The 20,472-nt window shown below is 49.8% G+C and overlaps 1 protein-coding gene across 1 annotated transcript in view; it reads right to left on the reverse strand.

Annotated features, from left to right (window-relative positions):
* Window positions 1–354: 354 nt before the first annotated feature.
* ankfn1 (ankyrin repeat and fibronectin type III domain containing 1) overlaps window positions 355–20,472 on the reverse strand; it is a 35,305-nt gene continuing 15,187 nt past the window's right edge. Inside the window, exons 7-25 of the mRNA XM_062378796.1 lie at window positions 17,359–17,454; window positions 15,400–15,595; window positions 12,599–12,809; window positions 9,272–9,466; window positions 8,567–8,680; window positions 8,216–8,313; window positions 7,782–7,872; window positions 6,793–6,900; window positions 5,794–5,893; window positions 5,296–5,428; window positions 5,044–5,160; window positions 4,620–4,829; window positions 4,378–4,544; window positions 4,114–4,267; window positions 3,834–4,002; window positions 2,842–3,008; window positions 1,709–1,931; window positions 1,444–1,636; window positions 355–1,135 (exon numbers count right to left, since the gene is read on the reverse strand). Coding sequence (XP_062234780.1) covers window positions 355–1,135; window positions 1,444–1,636; window positions 1,709–1,931; window positions 2,842–3,008; window positions 3,834–4,002; window positions 4,114–4,267; window positions 4,378–4,544; window positions 4,620–4,829; window positions 5,044–5,160; window positions 5,296–5,428; window positions 5,794–5,893; window positions 6,793–6,900; window positions 7,782–7,872; window positions 8,216–8,313; window positions 8,567–8,680; window positions 9,272–9,466; window positions 12,599–12,809; window positions 15,400–15,595; window positions 17,359–17,454 — 3,523 coding nt within the window. The remainder of the gene's footprint in view (window positions 1,136–1,443; window positions 1,637–1,708; window positions 1,932–2,841; window positions 3,009–3,833; window positions 4,003–4,113; window positions 4,268–4,377; window positions 4,545–4,619; window positions 4,830–5,043; window positions 5,161–5,295; window positions 5,429–5,793; window positions 5,894–6,792; window positions 6,901–7,781; window positions 7,873–8,215; window positions 8,314–8,566; window positions 8,681–9,271; window positions 9,467–12,598; window positions 12,810–15,399; window positions 15,596–17,358; window positions 17,455–20,472) is intronic.

The following is a 20,472-nucleotide window of genomic DNA, read 5'->3' on the forward strand; positions in this document are numbered from 1 at the left end:
TTTGAGTTTCATGAAGTCTAGAAAACATCTGGATAGATACAGACCATTCACCATGATGGGATCTGTCTCATCTGTACATGTCTTCTGATTCAGGGGACACCTGAACAGACCTTGACTTCCTGACTGAGTTCCTGAGTTGAGTTCCTTTGGGTCCTTGGAAGCATTGGGTCAAAAGAGGCTGAGCGCCCCCTTCAGACCCCAGATCCACCGACCTGCGAGGCCGATGTCGTACAAAGTGAGGAGACGTCGAACAACCGATCAACCAATGACAGGAGGCGTCAGTGTGAAGTGAAATAAAAGCTGTTGTTGGGAATCTGCCCAGAGAAGCTTTAAATCCTGGACGTGGTTCCGACTCTACAGCGTGCTGCTCAGTATCTCCGACACTTGGGCGTTGGTTTGGTCGTCTGAATCTACGTCCTGCGCAGTGGCTCCCTCTGGCCCCTCCCCCTCCCCCCAAGACGCTGCCCCCTGCACCTCGACCACCGACGCACCTGCAGCCGCCTCCTCCTCGGCGCCTCCCTCCTCGCCCCAGCCCCTCCCCTCGTGGCCCGGTGACAGCTTGTTGCAGGGCTCCACGAAGATCCTGCGGACGTGGGGGCGTGGCTCCCGCTGGCGGCCCCTCCGACTCTCAAGGACATGGGAGGCGTGGCTAACGTAGGGGGGGCCCTGTGGGTCGGGCGGGTCCCCGAGCAGCGGAAGGTTGGTTTCAAGCTGCTTGGTGTAGACGCCCTCAGATAACGAGCCGGTGTGACTCTCCCCACTCTGGCCCCTCAGCCAGCGCTGGGGGCCACTGAAGTACTGGCCCCTGTGACTCCTGGAGAGCAGTTTGCGCTTGGCGGGGGGGTTGGTGAGGGCCCTTAGGGGAGCAACCTCCTCCTGGTGGCTCTTGGACAGGGAGAGGCTGTCCAGAGTCCTGGTGGTGTCGGACAGGGACGGGGAGAGGGGGAGGGACGGAGAGGTGGGGAGGGTCCTGGACAGGGAGGGCGATCGAGGTGAAGTGGATATAGAGAGAGGGAAGTCTTTGGAGCGAGAGGGAGAGTGAGGGAGAAGGGGGGAGGAGAGAGGAGCGTCTTTAGATGTGGGCTCCTTCACCGTTGGGGAGTGGGGGGGGTCTTTGGGCGGGCAGACGCTGTACCTTCGAAGGAGAACAAGGAGACGTGTTAACAACATGGCCGACGAGGAGGAGGTCAGGTGATCGAACAAACTGATCAGCTGACCTCCGAGCTGCCGTCACCGGAACATCGTGAATTTAACAACGTAAACGACGAAACGATAACGAGAGGATACGTCGTGTCTGAGGACGTCAACTTCCTGACAGGATCAACCAATCAGATGACCCTGTTCCTGTTAACACAACTGACGTTTGATCGATGCCGACATGTTCCCGAACAGACGGGCGGTTCCTGAACTTCTTCATGAAGGACGTGTCCAGGGACCACTGACCTGAGCTCGTGGATCTGCAGCACGTCGGGGGCGCTGCCGCCCAGCGAGTGCACGGCCTGCTGGGACAGGTCCCGGGACGGGGAGTAGAGCAGGTCCAGCTCGCGGGGGCTCAGGGCGTCGCTGGAGTCGTAGTCGCTGTCTGTCGGCAGGAACACCTCCGAGGAGCCGTCTTCATCGGAGCCCAGCAGAGAGTCTGAGATCGCAGATCGAGTTCAGCCAGATGTATTCACATGGAAGAGAAAAGATGATCTGCTGAGCGACTCACCGCTGATGGCTTTCCTCCTGTGGAGTTCAGGCGAGGGCGAAGGCGTGGGCAGGTAGTCCATGGTGGAGGAGGTGGAGTCGGTCTTCTGTTGGTCGGAGACACTCTCTGGAGCGCTGGCGTCCACCAGGCAGCTGATGGGCGCGCCGCCACGAGGCTGCTTGTAGCGAGCGTACTGCAGAGCGTCCGTGATCCAACGCAGGTCCCGACGCATGTCGTCCAGCTGCTACACAAACACAAAGACAACAACTGTGTGAAGAGTGCCACGTGTGTCATCACAGAAAGTGCGTGGTGGTCTGTACTCGTGAGGACTTGTGTCACATGATGTTCTGGTTCAGGTTTATTGAAAGTGTCACGATGTCCTTTTTAAAAAGTCTGAAGTTTCACACGTCCACAGTTTCAACGTCTGAACTTCAACTTCCTCCCAAAGTCCCTCAGGATCAAAGTTTTTAACTTTCTAAACTGTATAGAAGAACAACCAATCACAGCCTGACGTAGGGGGTCCCTGTGTGTGTGTGTGTGTGTGTGTGTGTGTGTGTCTCAGTGAAAGTGGGTTGGCATAGAGATGACGGGATGCCGTCTAATTGGTCGGTTTGTTTAGACTCTTTGGTGTCTGCTGAACTCGACATGTGGTTTTTCTTCTTCGCTTGTTTCTGCTCTGAATCACGTCTGAAGACACGAGGACATGTCAGAGAGACGAGGGACGAGAGACGAGAGACGAGAGACGAGAGACGAGAGACGAGAGACGAGAGACGAGTCTGATGCAACGTTTAGATCCATGAAGCTGAGACTTGATCGAAACCTTCTGTCATGTCAGCGCTGTATAAAAAATGAGGGTTTTAGGTCTTTTATGCTTCTTATGAAATCATATGATGATAAAATTTAGTTTAGTGAATCCGTTATGAATTCAGTCTTTCACAGACGTGTTTGTTTCCATGAACTTGTTTCCAGACTTTGTTCCACTGTCTCCAGGTTCTACACAGACTTCCATCTGAGGACGAAGCAGCAGCTACAGACTCAGACGTGTGAAGCAGGAAGTCACATAATGAATTCTGTGAATCAGACGGATTTGACCTTTAGGATCATTTGACCTTTCACAGTGACGACAGGACGAAGAGGCCCTGAGGACGTCTCACCTGGATGTAGTCCAGGATGAGCTGGTGTCTTTGTTTGGCTGTGGTCACCTCACTGTCGCTGATGGCCTCCCGCAGTGCCTGCTGGGTAATGAGGGCGTCCAGGTCCAGGACGGAGGACAGACGGCAGTACAGACTGATGAACTTCTCTTTGTAGGTGCAGAAATGAACTGCAGGAGGAAAAGAGACGAGACGACGACAACAACAAAAGAAAACTGAAAAAGATCAAACAGACGGAAATAAATCCAGAAATAAAATATGAAGGTTATTACGACAGGAAAGAAAATGGAGTCTGATGGTCTGTGAGTCATGTGACCTGTGACCCACTCAAACATGGAGCGTCATCTTTGTTGTGTTCTGCTGATTTCAGGTCGGACGTGAAAAACACTTTGACTGAGTCAAGAGAACGGAGCAGGTCAGTGTGTGTCTGTGTGTGTGGGTGTTATTGACACATTTGTGTGTGTGTGTGTTTTTGTGTGTGTGGGGGTCAGCGGAGAGGCCGTCCTGCTGGAGCCGCAACCCTGATTTAGTGCCTCTCTGCAGACGTGTGTGTGTGCGTGTGTGAACAGACTGGGCTTTGTTCCTGTCTCACACCCTCACACAAACACACACTCATTCAATCAGACACACACACACACACACACGAGACACAACACTGTCCTATAAAGTTGTTGTGAACATGTTGTGTCTTGTTGCCTCTCGTCTGAATGGACGTGTGAGAAGTGTCCACCTGGTTCCTTCAGCTCAGTGGTGTGTGTCTGTGTGTGTCTGTGTGTGTCTGTGTGTGTCTGTGCTGTCCAGCGTCTTCAGCGCCACAGACGCACACACACACTCTCCACTGATCAACAACCTTATTTAACTGTATTTGCATTAAAGTGATTTGATTGGCCGTTGATGCATTTCAGTGTCATGTGATGTCATGGCGTTCCAAGTGAAGGAGCGTGGGCGTGTCCGTGATGATGCGTGTGTGTGTGTGTGTGTGTGTGTGTGGTTACCCAGTTCGAACATGGGCAGGGGCAGGAGGAGGAACCCTGACAGGGGGGTGTAGGGGTTGGACTGCCCGGGGGGGGAGCAAACGTCGTCGGCCGCCGGCAGCAGCAGCAGGAAGGAGACGCCGTGACCGAGCTCCACCACTTCCTGGCTGTAGACACGGAAGTGACGGGCCTGAGGACGCACACGCCAGCATCATGTCAACACTGCATACAAAATAAAACAATGGACTCATTCCGTCTCCTGGACCCCCCCGTCTCTGTGGAGGGCTCTGGCCACACCCACCTGGTGCAGCGGTTGGTTGATGAGCTTCAGCAGAGACTTGATCGCCGTCTGCAGCTCGTAGAACAGTAAGGGGGCGTGGCTCTCCTCGCCCTCCGTCCGGCCGTGCTCCCGCTCACCGGCCGCCGACAGCTTCTGGATCCAGTCCCACTCGTCCCTGAGCACAACACACACAGACACACAAACAAACACACACACAGGAATGCAGTGATTCAGCAGTGCCTTCCAGCTCTGAGCCAATCAGGTGTCAGCGTGTGTGGAACGTACCTGGAGACGTTGGCGTTCTCCCGGACGCGGGTGTGGCAGAGCATGTTGGGAGTTCGCTGCGACACCAGGACCCGGATCTGGTCCACGGAGCTGCTGAGCTTCAGGAAGCCCAGGTAGAGGCCGGGCGCCAGGCGGTGAGTGCCGCGCCGCTGGTACGCCAAGATGTCCTGAGGTCAGAGAGCCGCTGTCACTCACTGGTCACCAGAAACACGGACCACACCGAGAAGCAGCGCCTTCCTCACCTGGACGGTGATGATGAGGATGTCCAGGGCGTAGGGCTCCTCGGGCGTGGACAGAGACTTCCTCTGGCTCTGCAGCTTCGTCACCTGCATCCACCTCCCGCTGGTCAGCTGCCCCCCCGCCTCCTGCACCGTCACCAGCAGCACGTTCCCGTGGCGATCCTTGATGGGCTCGTAGTGGACGCGGCCCAGGTTGTGAGTTCCCAGCAGGTTCTGATGGTTTGTTTAATGGTCACATGACATGAGCAGTTCAATCTGATCAGGTTGTATAGAAACAGTTTGTGTTCTTTTCATTGTGAAGTAAATGTTGTTGCAGCTGCAGAGGAACGAAAGGAATCTAGATTCTCTCTGAACTTAATTAACACCATCGTCGTTCTCAATGAAACAGCTTCAGTTGATAAACTGGATGAATCCGGTGGATCCTGACCTGCAGCTGGGCGGCGGCGGTCAGCATCTTGTGTCGCGCCTGCAGCGTGGACGAGGAGGACATGGAGACGGACATGCTCTGTCTCAGCCACCGCACGTCCTCCCACATGCAGGACAGCTGGAGACAGAGGAGACACGATCAGCACAAGAAGAACAAACCGCTCTGGTTCTCATCTGATCACAGAGCTCCGCCCCTCGTCAGGCGGCTCAAGGTCACAGAGCTCCGCCCCTCGCCAGCCGGCCGGGGGTGTACCTTGGTGAACCAGAGGAAGTCCTGCATGAGGGAGCTGCTGTAGGAGTCGTCCACCTCCACGATGGGGATCTGATCCTCTGCCGTCACCAACAAACTGTCCTTATGGTAGAAGATGGCCGCCAGATAAATCCCCCTGCAGACACACAGGATGGAACGATCCAGGAAGTGAAGCTGGACTTTAATAATCTGGTATTTAATTTGTGTTTCCTAAAATGAATGTCCTTCTTTTCTTTATGTTAATAAATAAATAAATCCTCCTCAGTGGTTTTCAATGGATTTAATAACTTGAAAATTAAGATACTTTCTTATGAATCAGCAACAACAAAGAACAATGTTATTTGTTTCTTTCACTTTAACTTCTATTATTATTAATATTAATATTAACATTCGTCTACATTCACGTTTTCATTATAAAAAGGTTTTTCATTGTTGACGTCTTCGGTTCCAGGAAACACCGAGGGGCTGATAAACTTTACGAACCTTCAGAATAAAACAAACCTCTTGAGAGTTTTCACGAACTTGTTGGAGGAGTTGAAGAGATGTTTGATGCTCCTGGAGACCGACTGCTTCCTGCTCGGGTTCTGGAGCTTGGACGCGTCTGAGGACAAGAGAAGAAGAGAATCTGTTAAAGACAAAGTTTCATCTAAAACTTTCTGATCAATAAAACATTACTTTATAAAATAAAGACTCTTATTTGTGCGGGCCGAGCCTCCTGAGTGCTCGTGACTGAGGTCACCCGGGTCGACTCGCTCGCTCTTATCTCGCTCATTCTGCCTCTCTCTCTTCCCGCCGTCCTCCGGCCACTCAGCGATGCCAATCTCCAGACCGCAGCGCCCCCTGTTGTACTTTGGCTAATTAGGCGTCACATAATTACCGTCCAGTAAACAGACGCTCACAGACGGCTGCTGGTTACGGGTGACGACTTGTCGGGGGGTCACAGGCGGAGGAGGACAAACAGGAAGTAGAACTACTGTGGTTGGAATCCTTCGCCACCAAGTGTAGTTTCTGAGTATAAACTTCTACGTCCTTGTTTTCCACATTCATATGAAGGTCACTGAGTCACAACTGATCACGTTCACCAGGCCAACATGAAGCCACCGTGACCTTTGACCTCCAAAATCAAATCGGTTCAAACTTGAGTTCATATTTTTACCAAATTTGAGGAAATTATATATAACTTTATATCAGATTAAAGAATATTACATTATGATATTATATCATATCACATTAGCTGATTAGTTCACATCCAGGACATCCTTCATGACAGATACACCAGGACACGTGTGGACACATGTGCACACACCAGGACACACCTGGAGACATGTGGACACACCTGGACACACCTGAACCCATGTGGACACACCAGGACACACCAGGACACACCTGGACACATGTGGACACACCAGGACACACCTGGAGACATGTGGACACACCTGGACACACCTGAACCCATGTGGACACACCAGGACACACCTGGACTCAGACACGTGGACTCACCTCCGCAGCAGTAGTGTGTGTGCGTGGCTCGGACCTGCTGCAGGAGACGCTCCATGGCCTCGATGTGTCCTCGTCTCTTCGGCTCCCGCCCGTCACTCTCCCTCCAATCTGAGCAGCCAATCAGAGGAGAGACGTAAACATTCACAAAAAACTGTCGGTGAATTAATTCACTTGAATTTCCCAACAGCTTTTAAATGGAGATTTTAGATCCTTCAGTGTGTCGTCTTCTGTCTCTTTACAACTCACACACAGACACACTACACACACACACACACACACACACTACTACACACATACACACACACAGACACACTACACACACACACACACACACACACACACTCTACACCCACACATGTACTCTCTCACTCACACACACACACATTCTCACTCAAACACACACACACACACAGACACACTACACACACATTCTCACACTCACTCACACACACAGAGACACACTACACACACAATGAGACTGAACACACAGCTCAAGGACGATCAGAGAAAGATGGTGGTGATGTTGTAACCGATGTTCCAGAGGAGCGCTTCTAAACGAGCGGCAGCAGAGACCAGGAATAAAAAGATTATCGAACAGTGTCATCAGTCTGTGATCAGTCTGTGATCAGTCTGTGATCAGTCTGTGATCAGTCTGTGATCAGTCTGTGATCAGTCTGTGATCAGTCTGTGATCAGTCTGTGATCAGTCTGTGATCAGTCTGTGATCAGTCTGTGATCAGTCTGTCATCAGTCTGTCATCAGTCTTTTCTCTGCTTCTATGAAAACCTGACGTGAATCGTAAGATTCTCAGAACAGAAGTAGAAACGCAAAAATCTTTTGTGTGGATGATTGTTCTGATGTTACGATGTCAAAAGGTCATGAAATGATGAATTTCACCAGAAGGACGAAGACTACATGTTGGGAGGAGGAGGAGGAGGAGGAGGAGGAGGAGGAGGAGGAGGAGGAGGAGGAGGAGGAGGAGGAACTCACTGGAAGGAGCTGCTGATGGGGGGAGCGAGGAGGTGGGCGGACCCCAGCCCTTCATGTTAAAGGCCGACACTCGAACATAGTAAAGTCGACCCTGAAAGATAAAACATGTGTTGATAAAATCACAAAGATGAAAGATGAAAGATGAAAGGTGAAAGATGAAAGATGAAAGTGCTTTTTCAATGTTCACAGGTCGAAGCTGCTCCGACGTCAAACACACAAAATAAATCCAGCTTCAACACAAAGTGCTGGAACCTTTACAACAACAAGACGCTCTGCACATGCTCTCCTTCACAGCTCAGGACTGTCAGTGTCCTTGAGGAGTCAGTGACTCAGCAGGGTTCACACACTGTGTGAGGTCTGACAGGAGCAACTGACACGTGTCAATCATCTTCCTCAGATCAAACCCGTTCAGACCAGGAGACACGGGAGCTTACCGTGGTCAGACTGCTGATGGTGCACCTCAGACTCTGCAGGTTGTCCAACAGCGTCTCTCCAGCGAGGAGGGAGAAGTCCTTCAAACAGCTCCACTCCACTGCACACACACACACACACACACAGACACACACACAGACACACACACACACACACACACAGACACACACAAACACACACATGTGTTGGTCACATCATCTCTAATCGTCTATAGTTCTTTCTGATCTTCTCTAATTATCTCTAATATTAAATCAGGAAGCAGGTGATGAGACTCAGATCAGCCGGTGAACTGATGAGGAATCGAACTCGTGGATGAACCTGCTCAGTGATCTGTGAGAGGGACGGTTTGTTACCTCGGTATTTGGTCACCACCGTGGAGTTGAGACAGAGCGGCTCCTGAAACGAGACGCTCAGCGTGGAGCTGCTGCTCACGCTCAGACGGACCATGGACGGGGCCTCCGGCGCTCCTGAGCAGGGGCAGGGACAGAAGACACATGAGGACATGACGTCATCGAGTACCAACCGACTGAGAGCTACACCTGCCACCTGCAGCCACTGGACGGTGCTAGATGTCAATCACATGTGGTATCCACCCCCCCAACACAGGATAATGATAATGACCAGTGCAGTCACCCCCTGCTGGTCACTACACAGAAGACAGGTTTCAGGCATTAGCTTAACTTTCTAGACGTGTCATCTACATCTATTTAATTTCATTTAGTATAAACGATGAGTCCAGGTTACAGAAAAGCTGACGTGCACGTGCTGCAGGGAACTGGTGTGTAACATGTAGACTCACGTGCTGCAGGGAACTGGTGTGTAACATGTAGACTCACGTGCTGCAGGGAACTGGTGTGTAACATGTAGACTCACGTGCTGCAGGGAACTGGTGTGTAACATGTAGACTCACGTGCTGCAGGGAACTGGTGTGTAACATGTAGACTCACGTGCTGCAGGGAACTGGTGTGTAACATGTAGACTCACGTGCTGCAGGGAACTGGTGTGTAACATGTAGACTCACGTGCTGCAGGGAACTGGTGTGTAACATGTAGACTCACGTGCGTGCTGGAAGCCGGTGCTCATGCGTTTGTACAGTTTGCTCCTCCACTCCCAGATCCTCAGCTGCTTGTCTTTGTGACAGGCCTCCAGCGACAGGCCGTCCCTCTGGGCCTGAGCCGCCAGGTCCGAGGCCCGGCGCTCCGCCTCCAGCACCAGAGAGCTCAGGTGGGCCTCCCGACTCGCCACGCTCACGACTGCAACACACACACACACACACACACACACACACACACACACACACAGTGATTTTTACTCAAACTATCTGATGATTAAATAAAGTTTTCAGATGAACTCTTCAGATTCCGTCTTCACAACAGGAAACGACCAAACGCCTCCTCCATGTTAGCAGATGGGAAATGGACCCCCCCAAAAAATCTGTTCACATTAAATACATTTTCACTAACAGTGAGTGATGGTCTTTATATTCAGTCATCGGTGCATTACTGCCTCCTGGTGGACTGGAGTCGTCAGTTTATTCGTCGTTCTGCAGGAACCTTGAGTTCCCTGCTTTTAAAAGTCTCAGGGAACTTTTGTAGTGGGGGGGGGGGGGGGGGGTCTTGAATGTGACAGAACATAGCAAATACACAACATGTATGAGCTTCTGTTAACTTTTCATGAGTAACAGACTCAGCTCTGTTTGTGTGTCTGTGTGCGTATATGTGTGTGTCCTCTACATTTGTCACGGTGAAACTCTCTCTCTGCTGCCAACTCGCCCAAACACTGCGGCTGTGCTGCTCGCCCCCCCACTCACTCTCCGCTCCACTTCTTAGTCACGGCCAGTGACAGCAACACAAACAAACAACAACACCCTCATTCACACACACAAGCGCACACACACACACACACACACAAGCGCAAACACACACACACACACACACACACACACACACACCTGAAAGAGCCAATCAATCACGGATCCATCTGACGACTCATCCACTCTCACAGTGATGGTGCATTCCAGTGCTGTTGGAATAATCAGGAAAAATCAGCTCCCAACTGAGCAGAGTTACGTTTGCTCAGGTTTTAACAAACAAGTCGGTGAATATTTTGGTAAAATACTTGTTGATATTAAGAACCACAAAGTCTGGATGAATGTGGAGTATCAGCTAAATTACAACTGTTCACGTGTAATAGATTAGTATCAATTTAAATCTATGTTCTTCAAAGATGTTTTTAACGTCACACAAACCACTGAGTAGTTGGAAAAGTACAATAGTTCACAGATTAAAATCTGAAGTTCCATTAATCTACAGATCACCACGACGGATCATGTGACGTCTGTGTCAGTGTTTCTCTCTTTTAGCTCCGTGTTTGGTTTCCTCCACATTCTCGTTAACTGCTAAATAAAAGATCGTCTGTGAATGAACGCACACATCGTGATGAAACATCGTCCTGTGGAATCAACTCAGAGTTCCAGGTAAACAAAGAAACACAATGATGATGTCACATCTGATCAATACATGAAAATGATACGAGGAAATGAATCGTCTTCACTTTGATTTAGTTTGAAATATTCTTTAGTATAATTATCAATAATCTGAACTTTTACTTCTTTTTAAATATTTGTATCTTATTTAAAGACAAACTATATTTCTTGAGCTTAAATGTGTGTCTTTTTATATTTGAGTGTTTCAAATGAGTGTATGAACTGTACAAACACACACACACACACACACACACACACACACACACACACACACACACACACACACACACACACACACACACACACACACACACACTGTCAGCTGGCTGATTTACTTGGCTCTTGAGGAATGACATAAACAGAGAGCAGCAGGTCTCAGGAGGGAAACAGCAGCCGTGTTTACTCTGTGTCTGTTGACTTGGATGGGACGGTACCGCCGCTCGGCGCCCGCACCGCTGCGTGGACGCCCCCCCCCCCCCAACGCAACAATAAATCACTTAGCTGTAATTGCCCCGGCCTTACATGCATCATTGGAAAAGTTAAACCATTAAACGAAAAACCTTATTAAAGCTGTTGGACGGGGAGTCACACAAGAGGCCTGCTGTAAAGTGTCCACTGTTTGTCTCTCACACACACACACACACACACACACACACACACACACACACACACACACAGGGACAGATGCACAAGTGGGGGCTAATGTTTTTTTCAGGAGTAAGGTAAGAACCACCTGTCTTTATGGACGACAACAGGGAGACTGATGGAGAGGAAACTGTGTGTGTGTGGGTGGGGGGGGGGGGGTAGCAGCTCGGGGCAGAGGGCCCCCGACGGAGCAGCAGACACACACACAGGCCCTGTCTGAGCCACAGCAACACACACACACACACATACACGTTTGTACCTCTATCTTAATGAGGACACTCATTGACATAATACATTCCCTAGCCCCTCCCCCTAACCATCACATCTAATGTCTAACCCAAACCAAGTCCTAACCCAAACCAAGTCCTAACCCAAACCAAGTCCTTACCCAAACCAAGTCCTAACCCAAACCAAGTCCTAACCCAAACCAAAACCAAGTCCTAACCCAAACCAAAAACAAGTCCTTACCCAAACCAAGTCCTAACCCAAACCAAAACCAAGTCCTTACCCAAACCAAGTCCTAACCCAAACCAAGTCCTAACCCAAACCAAGTCCTAACCCAAACCAAAACCAAGTCCTAACCCAAACCAAGTCCTAACTCAAACCAAGTCCTAACCCAAACCAAGTCCTTACCCAAACCAAGTCCTAACCCAAACCAAGTCCTAACCCAAACCAAGTCCTAACCCAAACCAAAACCAAGTCCTTACCCAAACCAAGTCCTAACCCAAACCAAGTCCTAACCCAAACCAAAACCAAGTCCTTACCCAAACCAAGTCCTAACCCAAACCAGGTCCTAACCCAAACCAGGTCCTAACCCAAACCAAGTCTTAACCCAAACCAAGTCCTAACCCAAACCAAGTCCTAACCCAAACCAAGTCCTAACCCTCAGTCAGTCCATTATAAGTGGGTCAGTACACACACAGACACAGACACACACTTTCACTCTGAACAAACTGATCAGAAACATGAAAACTCAAACTACTGAAATGACAGAACCCATCTTTCTTTTTTATTTGGTCCATGTCCCTTCTGATAACATGGAGGAGGAGAGGTTTATGACCTGTACTGCCACCAGGGGGCGATCCGGATTATTGGCTTGATTTTGGAGGAGCTCTCATGTCCTCACAATGTTTGTTATTGTCATAAACTTTAGACTGTGCACTGCCCTCTAGTGGACGTATTGATGAACACCAATAACAGCGTAGGTACTCGATGTTCTCCGCCTGGTTAATGAAGGTTCACGTGTTGTACTCACAGTGAGGACTCTCCTTGCCGCCGGCCTTCAGCAGCAGCTTGGCGATGGGCGTGTTGTTGGTCATGATGGCGATGTCCAGCGGCGTCAGGCCCTGGCTGTTGGGGGTGTTCAGGTCCAGCTCCTCGGCCGAGAATTGATAGAGAAGAATCTGCACCGTGTCCAGGTCCTGCTGCTCCACCGCCTCGAAGATGCAGTCGCTGCCCTGCATCGCCTGCAGGGGGCGACAGCCAACGATCATCACATGACAGGAAATCAAAGAGATAAAGTTCAAACCTTCTGCAGATACAAACATCTTTACTGAAGCCGAGAGTCACTGAGTCATTTAAATAACGATTTAAATTAAACATGGAATAACACTTTTTTCACTGCACAACAATTCTTAAGGCACTAGCCCCTCCTCCTCTAAGTGTTTACATTAGGAATAAGGACGGGGGGGGGGGGGGACCATGTGACCAGAGGAGACCGTTACGTTCACACTACATTTGGCCGCTCGTTTTTTTTCTGTACCAATAACTGTACAAATAACAACACTTAAATTGAAATATGATTCAAAACCTAAGCAAATCTGTGCCCATGAGTTATGGTCCCAACTGGATTATTTTTGTTTTTACATGTATAATGATATTGCAGTAATTTTCTTAATATGTTCTGAGCAAGAATATTGATATAATGCGTTTTCTTTTTCTCCTGTTATTTACTCCACTGAGTTACTGTCTGATGTATTGTCCCATAGGATTAATATGCTCCTGCTTGTCCTGCTCAGGGACCACAAGGGCAGATTCGCTGTTACAGATGAAATATAGATACTGTTCTCTGAGAGGAAACAAACATCAGTGAAGCTGGAGAAGGTTCGTTTCACACAAGGTGAAGAGTCAGTGTGAGGAAAAGGGTCTTAAAGAGACTGGAGCTCAAGTGTTTGAGACAGAGGCTGAAGAGAGGAGCAGCAGCGATGGACAGTCGGAAGAAACTTTAGAGCTACAACACAAATCAAATGATGGAGATGAAGATGAACAGAATATTTCTCCTTCAAAGAAACATCATTATATCGACTTTATCTCAGATCCAGAAAACACTGATGTCCAACGGTTCATCTGCTCCGTCACTTTGATTTCTGATCTTAATAAATTGAATATCTGGATTCTTCTGATTTCAAACGCTGCAGTGACATCGTCTGACACTTTTGTTTCTCCCCCCCATCAACCTCTCTCTTCAATCTGTGACTGGTCTGTAAATGTCAGCAGGCTGCGCACACACACACACACACACACACACACACACACACACACACACACACACACGCATCCCCCGTCACACACGATGAATCTTAGTGACCAAATTTCGCAGGGATGTTGTGATGATGGCGACAGACATGGAGAAGTGGTGTGAAGAGCGAGAACGCCGCTTCACGCTGAAACTAAATGAGTGACACCATCCATCAGCGCCTCAGCGCCCTTGAGCAAGGTGTTTCAAAAGAGGTTTTACAATAAGCTGTTTGTACATGAAGTAAAATCAGAGACTCCAGAGCGGTGACAGACGGCTTCTTGATGTAACCGCCGCCTGAGGCCGCCGCTGAGATCAAATTAAAGTTGTGTTAGATGGCGGGGGGAGGGGGGGGGGGGGGGGGTTCAGCCTGTTAACAAAATTAGCTTCAAACCAGATCTTTATTGATCCGTCAGCAGCCGAGCAGGTTTTCCACTGTGGATCACGATGTGTTGAACACACCACTGACACCTGCTGGTGACCAGTTAGCTGCATGTAGCCGATGATGAGAATAAACCAGTTCTGTTTCTCCTTCCACTTCAAACGCTTCTGTTCCGACTCATTTTATAAAAAACAACACATTCGTAGAAACAGAACAACAACATATTGGTCAAACAAAGTGAGACACGAATCTGCTTCTTTCTTCAGGCGCCTTGTTCCCTCCTCCTCCTCCTCCTGTGTCTCACACAAACTCTAAATAAAGACATTGGCTTCACTTCCTCCAGAAGTGAAGCCAATGTCTTTAATGAAACGCTGCCATCTGGTGGTGATGAAGTCATTAGCAGTCAGATTGTGTTCAGTAGTGATCGTAGAGTAAAAACTAAACTGATCAGAAACAATAGAACAAACATCATCGAGATAAAAAACCTGAAATGACAGAAATCATAAAAAAAAACATTTATTAACGTCTACTTTGATTTTATTGTTTGGTCCATGATCCAAAGTGCTTACATGGAGGAGGCTTAAGACCTATGCTACGGCCAGCCACCAGGGGGCTCCTGGGGGACCCTGCCAGTGGATTTAGTGATTTGAATTTAACAAATGTTTAAATACATCAACATAAGATGATGTTTGAAGAATTTAGAGATAAAATGATCAGAGGGCTTAGGAGAGAGAGCGGGTCGTCCACTAATCAGAAGGTTGGTGGTTCGATAGCCGGGTCTTTCTGTCCGCATGCTGAAGTGTCCAAATCCTAAACTGTCCCTGACGTCATTGTGAGCTAAATATAGAGGAGCTGATTAAATGTGTGAAAGTGAGTCATCGTTAAAAGTCATAAATCAAGAAATGAATCAGCTGCTGCAGTTTCAGATGATTCATATCAAAGGATACATGATGTTTGAAACTGTAAATATCATTGTGTGTGCTTGGAAAGACGAGGAGGTTTTATACGTCATGCCCCGCCTCCTGCTGCTCTACAGGCTCCGCCCCTCGTCTGGATGTTCCCACATGTTCCTGTTTGAACGAGTCGGACCCAACAACCTGCTGCTGCTTCACAAACACCGACTCTAGGAAATGTCTGAAAACAGCTTCAGTGAACTCACAGAGGCCTTACGGAGACGATCCGTCTTCCCGAAGAAGTAGGCATCCTCGAAGGAGGAGGTGCTTCCTCGCAGCTTCTCTGACAGGTTCCTGTAGAGGCGCTTGGCGGCGCTGGGGGAGGCCGGCCCACCGGGGCACTTCCCGGTCTGGGCCAACTGCAGGTTCTGCATCTGCTGGGTCATCACAGCCGGGAGGCGTCTGCTGGGAACCAGAGAAAAGTTAGACTGACTTCCTGCAGGAACGACTGAGCTCTCTGAAGACGTCTTTCAGAAGACGAGTGAACGCAGGGAGTGACGGCTCTAAACATTTGGATTATTATCAGTTCAGGTGGAGGAGATGAACCAGGAGGAGGTGGAGGAGGTGGGGAAGGAAATTCTCTGCGTCACAGAAACTGAAACTGATTCAGTTTCTCTGTGAGGTTAAGAAACCTCCAGACGTTTGATTCAGGTCGTTTCCTCCAGCAGCGAAATGATCCGTCACTTAAATTCTCCACAACACTGTCTAACAGAGGAGGATGAGGAGGAGGAGGAGGAGGAGGAGGAGGAGGAGGAGGAGGAGGAGGTGGAGGGTTAGGGATGAAGCTGTCAGTTGTCTTTGACAGGACTAACATGGTGGACGGGCTCTGACTCTCATTTATTCTTCAGTTGCAGGTTTTAGCTTCGTCAAAGGTTCTGGGAGGTTCCCCCCCCCCCCCCCCTGCTGATTGGTTCCTTCTCTCTGCACCGAGCGTTCATGTGACTCTTTGTCCAACCTTAGTCCAGATCCCTCCTTCCTGTCTTACCCGAGTTAATTTCGTTGACGAAAACGATGACGAAATATTTTGTTAACGACTTTTTTCCATTTTAATTTGGCTATTAAATGTGACTAAAACTAGACTAAAACTAAGAAGGATAAAAATGACTAAATGTGACTAAAACTAAAATGCATTTTCGTCAAAAGACTAAGACTAAATCACAAATAGCTGCCAAAATGAACACTGGGTCGCAGCAGGTCCATCATGTGTTCCCGACCAGCCGCTCCCGGTGGACCCGGGTCCTGATGGGATGTGTAGTCCATCGACTCTGTGTGGACTTCACATCCCTTCCCTGACGTCTCTATGTCTAGAGATCCTAACAGACCTGAGCCTCCAGCTGCTCTATCCTGGTTCCTTCAGGCACGACCCAACGATCAGGGAGCGTCGGAGCTACTGTTGATCTATTTCAAATGTTTTTCGAACTGTTTCTTCTGGAATAAGAACCTTGCCGCTGCTCTGTGCTGCTTCACGCTGCTTCGACTGAACATCCGTCTGCTGCTTCAGCTGAAAGTGAACTTTGCTGTTGACCTTTAAAAATCTGTTAATGAGGTCACAGCTGTCAGTCACACAAACGCTCACGTCACCTTCTTCAGACAGTTTTCAGGAAATCTCTCAAATCGGTGAGGAGACAGAACACAGCTGTAATAAGACCGATGCTCAAACCTGAGGATTTAACTGAGGATCTACTTTGCTCTCGTTTTCCACTTCTCTTTTCTTCTGTCACGGGTTCCTGCATTAGGAACTTTGAGTCGAGTTTGAATTAAAGTCAAATGTGAATCGTCTTGTTGAAAACCAGCGTCTCTGAAGCTTCACCTGACGACACGGGGGGGGGGGGGGAGGTTTTACTCTGATCTTCATCCTGATGAACACGAGCTAATCACAGCTTCTGTTTCCTGCTGTTGGATCTACATCGAAAAAAAGACTGAGCCAACATCAGAGCAGGAAGTGAACACACAGACACACACACGCACACACAGACACACACACCCACACGCACACACACACACATCTGATCCAGTTGACCCGTCGCTCGACATCATCACCCACCAGCACTGCAGGTTACCATGGCAACAGGAGGGATGCTTCAGGCTCCATTAGCAGTTAGCTGACCAGCAAGTAACCCTGTGTGTGTGTGTGTGTGTGTGTGTGTGTGTGTGTGTGCGCTCACCTGTCCAGACTGAGTGAGGTTCGGGGTCTCAGGTCTTTAATCAGAGCATCTCCAGCCGGTCTCTGGTTCCACCTCTGAGTCAACCGGGAGATCTTACTGTCGGACCCAAAGAGAGAGAGGTGTGTGAGAACCTGAGGGGGGGGGGGGGGGGGGGGGCAGTTCCCAGTTCAGACTCCTCAGATCAAACGTTCAGCAGGAAACCTGAAAAGGGAATCTCCTGTCCAGCTCGTCCTCCTCCGTGGTCTGTCCCCAGAGACACTTCACAGGGTGACCACTCGTTCTATGGATCTGCTGGGACACGGTGAGTCTCACATCACAAGTGATCATTGGATCAAACGGTGAATCGGTTTTACGTTTCCCCGGCTGAGACACAGCGGCGCTCTGAGCTGGACCGCCTCGTCTCCGTACGGATCCTGGTCCACCTGACGACAGCTGTCACATCCAAAGTGACTCTCAGAAGTTCCAAGATGCTTTCAAGTGCCATGAAGAAGAGTGACGCCGGTTTGCTCCCCCGGTGAGACCCTGGAGGACAAGGCTGATCAGCAGCAGATCCATCCCAGCTTCAGAGCTCCTCCGCTGGGTCAGACTCTCTGACTGACACCTCTTCTCTCTGGATCATCTCCGTGGTGGCAGCGCTGGGGGGTGGGGAGGAGGTGAGTGTGGAGGGGGGGCCTGAGTTCAGATGAGTGAGGGAGCGTCTCTATCTGGAGCTGCAGCTCCGACCGACTGTGGTGACACCTGTTCACCGGCTAACGCATCGCAGCACATCAGAGAGAGAGAGAGGGAGGAGAGAGAGAGAGAACAGAGAGAGAGAGAGAGAGAGAGGAGGGAGGGAGAGAGAGAGAGAGAGGGAGGAGAGAACAGAGAGAGAACAGAGAGAGAGAGAGAGAGACAGAACAGAGAGAGAGAGAGGAGAGGGAGGGGGGAGAGAGAGAGAGAGAGGGGAGGGAGAGAGAGAGAAACAGAACAGAGAGAGAGAGAGGAGAGGGAGGGGGAGAGAGAGAGAGAGAGAGAGAGAGAGAGAGACAGAACAGAGAGAGAGAGAGAGGAGAGGGAGGGGGGAGAGAGAGAGAGAGAGGGGAGGGAGGGAGAGAGAGACAGAACAGAGAGAGAGAGAGGTAGAGAGAGAGAGAGGGGAGGGAGAGAGAGAGAGGGGAGGGAGGGAGAGAGAGAGAACAGAGAGAGAGAGAGGGGAGGGAGGGGGAGAGAGAGAGAGAGAGAGAGAGAGAGGGGAGGGAGGGAGAGAGAGACAGAACAGAGAGAGAGAGAGAGAGAGAGAGAGAGAGAGAGGGGAGGGAGGGAGAGAGAGACAGAACAGAGAGAGAGAGAGAGAGAGAGAGCGAGAGAGAGAGAGAGAGGAGGGAGGGAGGAAGAGAGGGGGGAGGGGGAAGGGAAGGAGAGAGAGAGAGAGAGAGGGGAATGAGGGAGAGAGGGACAGAACAGAGAGAGAGAGAGGGAGAGAGAGAGAGGAGGGAGAGAGAGAGAGAGGAGGGAGGGAGGGAGGAAGAGAGGGGGAGGGGGGAAGGGAAGGAGAGAGAGAGAGAGGTAGAAACATATAATAATAATGAGACAGAGATGTTTGAGAAGATGAGCAAATAGAAGGACATTATGTGTGCACACACACACACACACACACAAACACACGCCGGTGGAGGAGGGGCAGCAGCAGCTCTGAATAAAGGGGGGGGGGGGGGGGGGCACTGCAGCAGAAAGTGAAACAGTAAAGAAACGATGAGCTGTGATAAACCCAGGGAGCGATGAGTCATGGCCTCCAGCTTCACAGGTCACATCACAATACTTGAAAATACTCTAATCAGAGTACTAGTACTTTGGAAGACAGAAAAACACAAAGTCCCTCAGGGACAGGTGAGTGTCGGGGCCCCGAGAACTGCTGATGTCATCAGAACCTCTTTAAAGTCTGTGAGCAGCTCTGTACGGGACAGAGACACCACGGCCCTGAAGAGGACGTCTCCACCTTCTGTCAAAAGACTTCTCCTCCACTACGTGTGAAGACGAAGAAGAAGAAGAACTGTGGACTGCACCAGTCACACTGAGGACCACACTACTGGGAGACGCACACTGTTTGACTGACAGCTGAGGTGGGGACGCTGCCGAGAGGAGACGGAGACTGACTCGATGAACGAGGACGTTCAGGTTCAATGTGAGGGAAAGAAAATGATGAGCTCTTTGTTCTGCTTTAATATCGATCAGCAAATGAACTCTATGAAAGACACAGTCACATGTCCTCAAAGACACCGCTGCTGTAAAGACACATCATGGGTTTTTATAAATAATGCGATGGTGGAGAAGAGTTCCGTCCTACAGCTCCGTTCACCAACCAATCAGACATGTCCCCCAGTGTCCTGCTACTGAGTTTGTCCACACAAGACCAGAGGAGGTTTAGAGTTTGTGACCTACAAAATAAAAGCAGTGTGAATCCATGTGAGAGCCACAGATCTGGGAGAAGATGGGTCTGAAGGATGATTGTGGAGCTGGTGGTTAATCACTGTTATTACCAGTTGAGCAAAGAGGCTGCAGCTCTGAGGACGTCTCTCGTGACTCTCTGGAGGACATCCACAGAATCCTCCGTCCACAGCTTTCACATGTTCTGCAGCTCTGAGCTCAAGCTGCTGCTGACAGTTTATCATTCAAAAACCTAAACCACAAGGGCTCCACACCTCCAGGCTCCAGGCTGGGCTCTGGAGCCGGACGTGTCCCAGCTCCAGATGTCCCCACGGACCTCCTGTCTGACTCCTGGACACCATGTCCGACCTCTCAGACCACAGAGCAGGACTGTGTGTGTCTGTGATCACGACATCAGGAACATTTCTGGATGCTCGCTGTGAACTGCAGATGTGTGAGTAACGAGAGGAGCTGCTGCTCATTGGCTGCTCGCTCTGTTTCCATGGCTCCCATTGAGGACACCCAGGTGAAGGAGAGCCGGGGGGGGGGGGGCATGAAGCTGCTTTGTATCAGTTTAATTTATTTATTAGTAAAATTCCTCGTCTAAATATTTACCTCTTTAAGTCTTTGCTGATGAACTCATCCACAGGAGGATCACAGTGTTATTATTATTATCAGGTGATTATTAGGTTCAAATCAAACTGAATTGAA

This window comes from Platichthys flesus, chromosome 20, assembly GCF_949316205.1.
Source record: "Platichthys flesus chromosome 20, fPlaFle2.1, whole genome shotgun sequence".
NCBI lineage: Eukaryota > Metazoa > Chordata > Actinopteri > Pleuronectiformes > Pleuronectidae > Platichthys > Platichthys flesus.